We start from the raw sequence: 9,418 nt of genomic DNA, 5'->3' as shown, positions 1-9,418 counted from the left end.
CTCCATTGATCCAAGCTGGAATGTAATCGATTGATCTATCGTTAAAAGGAAGACGCTTTGAAAATGCACACACTTTTGAAAATGAAAACGCCCATGTGACCACTTGATGGAGGAATTTGCTATAGTTGTAAATAGTGTTTACTGTACTTGGTATAGTATTGGCCTATAAATGTACATACATGTATGCAAATATCTAGCTATATGTGTAATGCTCTGTAAGCCTTCCTGCTGTTAATTATCAAGTTAAATGTGATGATACATACCCTTGTACTTTTTTATGGGTGAGTTTATCAGGGTAGACATTATTCTACTCCTGGGACCACAAAGCATTATTCACTGGATGTTTTCTGAATATTGGGCAATGGGCTGGGTTCGATTTAGCCGCTTGCCCAAACATCGATTCCCAAAAATGTATATAACATGAAGTTGTGAAGTTGCCATTTTGATGAACACCAAGTAAGTACACAAAACTCCTGCAGCACACACTGTGAATGCACTCATTCGCCCTTTTGGAAAACAGTACTATTTGTGACTAGTGACTAGTCCCTGTGTGACTGAATTTGGGTTAAGCGAGGTAATTTGCTCCGCAGGGTGTGTGTGCACGTGTTTGTGTGTGTGTGCGTGTATGCGTGTGTGCGTTCATGTTCATGTCATACAGCCTTGAGTCAGAATGCTCTCTGTCTGTCTGTCTGTCTGTCTGATCTCTCTCTCTCATACACACACACACACACACACACACACACACACACACACACACACACACACACACACACACACACACACACACACACACACACACACACACACGATGATGGTAAACATGCACTCATTTTTATAAATAGCATGTAACAGTTTCTTGCATCCATGCTGTCAGATATTATGATAATTGTGAGATATATGGCAAATAAGGCTGGGTATGGGCGATATGGACAAAATCTAATATCACAATATTTTGTACCTTATATTTTTACCAAACATCTTTCTTCATATTAACAATATACATTTTTTTAATTCTTCAAAGATTTTCAACAATTCCTGAAATAGCCAATCTACAAGCTAAAGAAAAGCTAACATAGCGATGTGTTGTGTAATTTACATGTTGTGTAATTTACAATTTAGGCATTAAGCAGACACTCTTATCCAGAGAAACTGACAATAAGCAAAGTAAACATACATGCAGAGAGACAGTGTAGTAGCCTCAGTCAGCTAGAATCGCAGGAAAAAACAGGAAAAGAGGACACTTAAGCCATATCACCATATTGCCATGGAAAACACAGACAATGTCTAGTCTAACAACATTGATATAATATCTCTATATTACCCAACCCTAATGTCAAACCCATAGGAACCTTTCTGACTGTCCCTCACTCTGTTTAACTCATGACCCTTGACAAAAGGAACACCCACACGCGACCCTATGACCTCAGACCCCTCCCCCCCCCCCCCACACCCAAAAAGCAGGCGAGCATGAGCAAGCTGGTGGTCTGTGGGCCTCTGAACAATGATGAATGTTTGTCCTTGGCTGGCTGTGGTTTAATAACTACAGGAAGCATACCCACTTCAATATTTGCGATTTTCAGCAGACAAAAGAATTGGGAATTGTCATTCTGGTCAAGGACACCACACAGCAGCGTGAGAAGTTTTATGTGATTCCTGCAAGACACATTAGCCTTCATGTAACCTTGACCTGACATTTATGGTCGTCAAGAATCACAATTACTAGTTACATGTCCCTGCTTCAGCTACGCACTGGAGCAAGGAATAATGGATTTCAATGAACAGTGGTCTCGCTCCAATGTATTGCTAATAAATAGAAAATGCCAGGGTTATTATAGGCCTAGTTAACTAAAACTAACAAAATAAAAAATATACGGTATACATATTTTAGTTAACTGAAATACAATATAAACACATCTTCTTGTGTAAACACAGGGCAAAGTGATATTGGGAATTGTATTTCTGCCTTTAAAGGAGCTATGGTCAACTTTTTCTTGAAAAACGGACGCTAAAATAAAAATAATGTTTTGAAATTATTTTATAAAAAGGTTCATATATGTGTTTCTAGACCACAAAAAGCATAAAATAATGGTAAAATAATCATTTTGGCCATTGTCAGGCCAACTTTGTTTACATCCCTTATCAACCCATATAAAAGAATAGAAGAGGGATATCAACAAAGTCAGTCTGACAATAGCCAAAATGATTATTTTATCATTATTTTACACTTTTTGTGGTCATCTTTGAATAGAAACACACATATGAAGCTTAATCTTTTTTATAAAATATTTTCGAAACATTCTTTTTATTTTAGCGTCGGTTTTTCAAGAAAAGGTTGACTATAGCTCCTTTAAGTAAACTATATCAGTATTATTCATTCATTATATGATATTGACCCCAGGGGGGAACACTACCCCTAGGTTGAGAAGCCTTGCTCAGTACAATGGGTATTGATGTAAATCTGACACCGCTGTAATTACTGAGTCTTAACTACTTAGTCGACTGGTCTTAGTCGAGTGGAGTCCCCCAGGGTTCTATACTAGGTTTTACCATTAAACACTGTTACTGAAAATAGCCAATCAACACAGAGACTGTTCTCCCTGGAATAGGGATGCAGGGGTGTGTGGTTAACACTGAGAATGTGACAGCATGGGATGGCTGTGTAAGCAAGGTGCACCGTGTGACCCGTCCCTCCCCCCGAAACCTGGGTGTGTGAGAGTAGAGTGAGAGAGAGAGATGAGACAGCAGAGGAAGAAAGCTGACTGTGTGAGAGGCAGTGATGGAAAAAGTACTCAAGTAAAAGTCTGGAATTCAAATTGTACTTGAGTAAAAGTTGGTATCAAACTATTGGTATCAAAATGTACTTAAAGTACCAAAAGTAAAAGTACTCATTATGTAGAACATCCCACAAGTTTTCAAATGTATAAAAATCGTTTGAAAATAGCCGATCTACAAGCTTACAATGCCGATCTACAAGCCTACAAGCTTACAATGCGTTGCATCAGCTTGTAGATCGGCTATTTTCAAAGGCCGAAATGTAGGATTGAAGTGTTTAATGTATGTTTTGTATTAATAATCAATCTACAAAGTAACTAGTTACTAATGTTTTCAAATAAATATAGTGGAGTTTAAAAGTAATATTTGGATGCGAGATGTAGTGGAGTAGAAGTAAATACTTAAGTGGAAATACTCAAGTAAAGTACAAATACTTCAAAATTGTACTTAAGTACAGTACTTAAGTAAATGCACTTAGTTACTTTACACCACTGGTGAGAGGAGCAAGCAGAGGCGTAAATGGCATTTGGGCGTTTATACTGTAAGACAGTGGAAACTGGAGTGTGAGAGATACTGAAATACAAAGTGTGCATGTGTGCTTGCATGTGTGCTTGCGTGTGTGTGTGCGTGCGTGTGTGTGTGCGCGCGTGTGTGTGCGTGTGTGTGTGTGTGTGTGTTTCTGTTTGCCAGCCCCGTAGCCTACATACATGTACGTGTGCGTGCTTGTCGGTGTGCATCTGAATGTGTCTGCACGTGTACACATCTCCATCCATATAAAAAGCTCAGTGGTCATTTAAAGGCATATACCCATAATCTCCCTCTATCCACCTGTTTCCGTGAGAATTTACTCTAGCATTATCTGTGGGACACTTCCGGTTAACAGCAGACATACAAGCTCACGTCGCAGATGCAGCCGTTGTGAGCTTGTAGATCACTCTCGGCTGCGACGCCGGAAGCTGCCGCACACCTTCTGCGCAATGCACGATGGGACGTTGGAAAGTTGTGGATACCATCAGCCATTGGACTAATGTAGTGCTGTTTGTTTTGGTAGACAGGGATGTTTTCGTCTACCAAAAGCAAACAGTGTTTCTGCAGGTAAACACCATCACACTATACCACTGCAGTGGCTGATGACGGCCGGTAAAGAGGTTTCATTTGTACAATCTCTGCATGTCAAATCGATACATTTATACTGAGGACTTTACTATATAGGCCTACTCTGAGAGAGCAAAAATGTGGGGAGTGAGGATTTGTGTGCGTCTTGGTGTGTGTGTGTGTGTGTGTGTGTGTGTGTGTGTGTGTGTGTGTGTGTGTGTGTGTGTATGTGCGTGTGTGCGTGCGTGTGTGTGTGCGTGTGTGTGTTGCCTGGAGGCAGGGAGAGGCGCGAGGCAGTCTCTTTGGTAACAGGTGTATGGGTGACAAACAGAAATGTCATTGTTGTGGTGGCAGGAGGGTGACACTGGAGCTTGGAGACTAGAATATAGCGCCTGTCTGGCTGGCTGTCAGCCAATCACACGTTTTGACAAATGTCTTGCCCTATACGTGCCGTATACATTCAGGTGGTAGACTGCACTGTACTTTATAATGGGCAGTGGAAAATGCTCACTGTTTACTTCAAGTTCAAAGGCCCACTTCATCCATTGCATCTTCATATTAACTAGTCCATTGCCTCCCACCGTCCATCTGGGCTATGGGACTGCAACCACGACTACAGATCCCTTAGTCTGCGAGGACCGTACAGTGAGAAATTGGCTTTGTCACTCTATATGCCAGGGTCAATGCCCGTGCGCAAGTTCAGATCAATGGTCAACCCAGTGAGGAGAGAGAACTCGGTTCCAGACAGACTGAGGTTTCTCCATTTTATAGTAGGATAGAATAGGATAGGATTTTAGTAGGATATGGTCCACACTAATGCTCATTATAAGATGCCACAATTTATGTCTAGTGGCTCTGTGTCTCAGGGATGGGCTGTGGACAACCTACTAATGACATCATCGGGGGAATCCAAGCTAATGAAGACTACTGTCTTTGTCTTCCTGGAAAGTTAACACACTGAAATAGAAGCCATTGTTCATGTCATCAGTGTTAACTGTCCACAGCTCACTTCTGACACACAGAGCGAGTAGACGGATGTAATGAGCATCAGCGAGGACCAATTATAGGATACAGATAAAAGGTTAAAAATGGGCGAAGTGCGCCTTTAAGACTGACATAATAAATAACAACTGGAACATGTGATATCATGTGATCCGAGTTCCTGTTGGACAACGTCATCCTAAATGGCATGGAACTGCTAAGAGAAAGACTGCTAGCAAAATGTGGAAGAAGTCTATGTACTTTTATGTGTCAAACCATCATACTGTAGCCTACTTTGGTTTTATTACTGTGGTTGCCGATGGCTTGTTTTGTGTTCAGGCCTTGTTCGCTTTGAGCGTTTCAACTGTCCAGTGAATGACTGGCTGTGCTTTTATGATGATAATGATGATGATGATGGTTTGAATCATCAATATTAATCTTGTTTACTTGCAGTTTAAGGCACGGCAGCACAAGCAATGAATAGAAGGACTAGATGCATAACCCACATTAGAATAGAATAGAATAGAATAGAATAGATATTTGATATAAATGTTACCAGGCCCTCCAGGCCCAGGGCCTCTCCCCACACACACCCATTGTAACTTCAAACTTCATTTAAACCATGATAGATTCATTAAAAACACCCATTATCTTTTCTGGTGACTCATAATACCCTCCTAATACGTGAGCAGGCCGTGTTTTTTCGATGACTGTTTTCATTTATTTTTAATAATTATTTTTTGTTATTTCATTTTTTCCATTTTCCCAAATAATTATAAAAAATAAATGAAAAAAGTTATCGAAAAAACACGGCCTGCTCACGTATTAGGGAGGTAAAATGAGTCACCATAAAAAATAATGTGTGTTTTTAATGAATCTATCATGGTTAAAATGGAGTTTGAAGTTACAATGGGTGTGTGTGTGGAGAGAGGCCCTACCACTGCTCCCTGTTGAAAGTGGAATATCCCTTTAAGCCCGGATCAGAGTCTACGGTGGAGAGCTATCCACCGCAAATTTGAGGTGGAAAGCTTTCCACCTCAAGTCAGAGAATAAGTGCAGGCCATCATAGTCAGTCACGGTGAAGTCCTATTCACCATGACTGACTGGTCCAGGTCGACCAATCAGTGAATGGGGTGAAGAGCCTATCTGTCTGAAAGTAAAAACAGAGAGATGTGTCGGGACTCGCGGTGGAAAGCTCTCCACCGCGAGGAATGATGTAACGTTGTAGTTTCATGACTCAAAAAGATTCGAAAAGACTACACCGCGGTGGATAGCCTTCCACCGCGGACCCGACTATGATCCGGGCTTAAAGAACTACAGAACGTTGGAATACTTCCGCATACAAAAACGTCATGTCCTAGTATGAGCGAATAGCGACGGTGATCAACGTCACGTGATATGTTCAGCCATTTTTACCCAAGAACAAGGAAAGCGATGAGACTCTCAGAAGTTTGAGTAAACATTAATTTATTGGAAACATATGGACTAACACATGCCGACGAGTGGGCTCATCGGTAGATAGAAAGCTGTTTCTACGATGCGGTGAGCACCGTATTGATTTGTACATGTTTTGAGCCGAATATGGACGTTGGAACTCAACCATCAAGAGCCTTCTGACTCCCCTTTATAACTCCTGTAGAGACGTAATATTAGCGACCTCTACAGGTGTTTTGATATATGGCTATGATATGGCATCAGTTACAAAAACATTTCCAAGAACAGAATGTAGACTTACCTCCAGGTACGGGACCACTTTACAGGTGAACTCCCCCAGCAGATAGGACTTGGTCAGCTCGTGGAAGACGACCATGGGCAGACAGAAGAAGATGAGAGTAAAATCCCACACGGCCAGGTTGGCCAGCAGCGAGTTGGAGATGCTCTTCATGTAGTAGTTCTGGCACACGATGCACAGGATGGCCACGTTGCCCGCGATGCCCACCAGGAAGATGACGCCGGACACGATGGTGATGGCGTACGCGCCGTACGTCTCGCTGGTCACCGGGTAGAACGGGTTCTTGATCTCGTTGCCGAAGTCCGGCGAGTTGGGGGGCGTCATCGGCGTGGCGTCCCACGGGTTGAGGTCACGGTACGTGTGATCGTCCCTCTGCGTGAAGAGGACAGGGTGCAACAGTTAGTCAAACTAATCGATTTAATCTAATGAAAATAGCTAGTCTTTAATCGAATTAATAAATTATTTTCAAAAATCAAAAATACGGTGTCGCTCAAAAAATATTTTGACACAATAATAAAAAAGGAAAATAAAATGTAAACTAAATATAAAGATTTGCATCTTTCGATTAATCGAAAAAGTAATAGTAGACTAATTAGCCTAAATAGCCCAAGAAGATAAATGGATACTTGCAGCCCTAGTGAAGAGGTCGGGGGGCAGGTCGGTGGAGGTGAGCGCCAGCGGCTTGGGGAGCGGTTCCCATGGCGCCACCGCCTCGGACAGCAGGGCCGGGCCTGCTAGTGCGCTTTTGTTCAGCCGTGTTCTCCCCCTCTTGAAGGCTTTCTTGTGCTCGTCTTTTGTGCCCCTTTTACGCCGGTCCCCCTCCGCCTCCTCCCCTCCTCCCTGGCCGTGGCCCATTGAAGAGGGCTTATCGTCTGCATTGTAGTGGTGTCCACCTGCCAGCGTCCCCGCGCTGTCGCCATTCAACTTTCTCCTCTTGTTGTGGCGATGCGTCGGGTCCTTGCGCGGGACAGCAGGCTCCGCTGTCCGGTTTGAGTTGTGTTTATGCCCGACGCGCCTCATTTCGCTCGACAATAAGACCCTTTTCTGCGGGTGACTGGCGGAGCTCGGCGCTCCCATGCTCTCCACCGGCGAGGACGCACCTGTGGCGCGCCCCACCGAGAGCGCTCGGTCGCGGGCTTTGTTCTGGCGACCCTCCCGCGGAGAGGAGGAGGACCCTCCATGGAGGGTCCAGCCGGTGAAGTGGACCGTGCTGTTGTAAGAAGAGCCGTCTCGAGTTCGTGCCTCCCCATTATTACTGACGCGGTTTCTCAGTGATAATAGCACATGTGCGTTGACAAGTAACACAAATAACGTCCACAGCAGCAGAGTGTGCATGGTCCACAGCGATTGTGCGCGGATAGGATCCTTTCACAAGTGCATCGTTGAGCTATTTGTCCGTCATTAGAAGAGCATCGCGCTATTAGCCTATCTCTCCCGTTCAGTCAACACCCATATTAGCTACGCAGAACATCTCAGCGTCCAAGTAAAGAAATGTCCCCATATCCGTCACACGGGCTTAAACTTGTGTCATTATTCCGGTGTGTGTGTGTTGTTTAAATCCACGTTTGAACTGCAGCTGTAGTGTATTGTAGTCTCCGGTCCAAACGGGCGGTTGCTCTCTCTTCTCTCTCCCCCCAATGCACCTGCTAGATCTCTCCCTAATTTTCACCCTGATTTAGGTGCCGCTAATAAAGTAGTAGTAACGTATAACAACGTTACCGAGGTATCAGCCAGAGTTTTACCGATCGAAAAGACAGGGAGTAGCAGTAAGTAAGAGATTTCAAATTCAAAGTAATCGAAAATTGTTGCATATATCCAGAGGCAGTGTGCAGATGCAGAACAACCCGGCTTCAGTGTGTGGAGCTCTTGAAATCCAGGCAGGCGGGGGATCAAGATGCCGAGGAGAGGAGCTGTGTGTCTCCCTGCAGGCTGAATAGGCTACAGTAGCCTACAGTAAAACACACAGAGAATGAATGTAAGCTGCAATAGAATAGTTCTGTGACTGCTTGGCCGTGTGTTGGAAGCGACCAGCAGCAATGCGGTGCTGCGAGCGCAAAGCCTCTGTCTCTCTGTCTTGTGTTGTACAGGAGGATGGACGAATGGATGAGCAGAGAGAGAGAGAGAGAGAGAGAGAGAGAGAGAGAGAGAGAGAGAGAGAGAGAGAGAGAGAGAGAGAGAGAGAGAGAGAGAGAGAGAGAGAGAGAGAGAGACAGACAGAGGGGAGGGGTTGAAATCGAGTCAAGGCGCGGCTTCTCTCTCTGTCGTCGCCTCTCCTCTCGTCCGCCGCTGTCCCCTAGCAGCGCTCTGCATCTCCTCCTCGCTCTCCGTCTCGGCTGTCCCTCGGCGCGGTGGGCAGGGCGTCTCGACCAAAGGAAAATGGACTCCCCCCCCCGGCGGCTAACCTCGATCTGTCAGTCCTCATCCATCATCCAGCGGCCCCGGAGCAGAATACCTCCGTGGCCCGCGGCAGACGGGCCCGCCACGCCCATCCGACGCGCTATAATAAATATTACCAAGTGGAAATGGAAGATTATTGCGCTCACAGCGGCGCCGCTGCAAACATCGACCGGCTTGCCTTGATGCCACATGCACTTAAAGTGAGGGCATTGGGCTAATTGGGGACACCGCTGCTTGCACCCATCCGACCATATATAGCTCAGTTGCTTAACGCTAGTTTTTGACATTACCGAAACGAAGCGGATAAAAGTGCAGAACTTTTTTTTAGGCTTTTTTAGGACCTAACGATGGATTTTATAAGGGTAAACATCATGGATGTTTGATGTTTACCCATATAATATCCATATCAAGTTGGGCTCCCATAGACTTTCTATACAGGAG

The 9,418-nt window shown here is 44.4% G+C and overlaps 1 protein-coding gene across 1 annotated transcript in view; it reads right to left on the bottom strand.

Annotated features, from left to right (window-relative positions):
- gpr37b (G protein-coupled receptor 37b) overlaps window positions 1-7,915 on the bottom strand; it is a gene marked incomplete at both ends in the record, with an annotated part of 35,181 nt that extends 27,266 nt beyond the window's left edge. The window contains 2 exons of the mRNA XM_080754292.1: window positions 6,584-6,952; window positions 7,214-7,915. Of these exons, the coding sequence (XP_080610418.1) occupies window positions 6,584-6,952; window positions 7,214-7,915 (1,071 nt within the window). The remainder of the gene's footprint in view (window positions 1-6,583; window positions 6,953-7,213) is intronic.
- Window positions 7,916-9,418: the final 1,503 nt, after the last annotated feature.

This window comes from Nannobrachium achirus (assembly GCF_963921795.1).
Source record: "Nannobrachium achirus genome assembly, chromosome: 23".
Taxonomy (NCBI): Eukaryota; Metazoa; Chordata; class Actinopteri; order Myctophiformes; family Myctophidae; genus Nannobrachium; species Nannobrachium achirus.
Note: the sequence above shows the minus strand (reverse complement) of the source record. Positions and strands in the feature narration are given on the sequence as shown.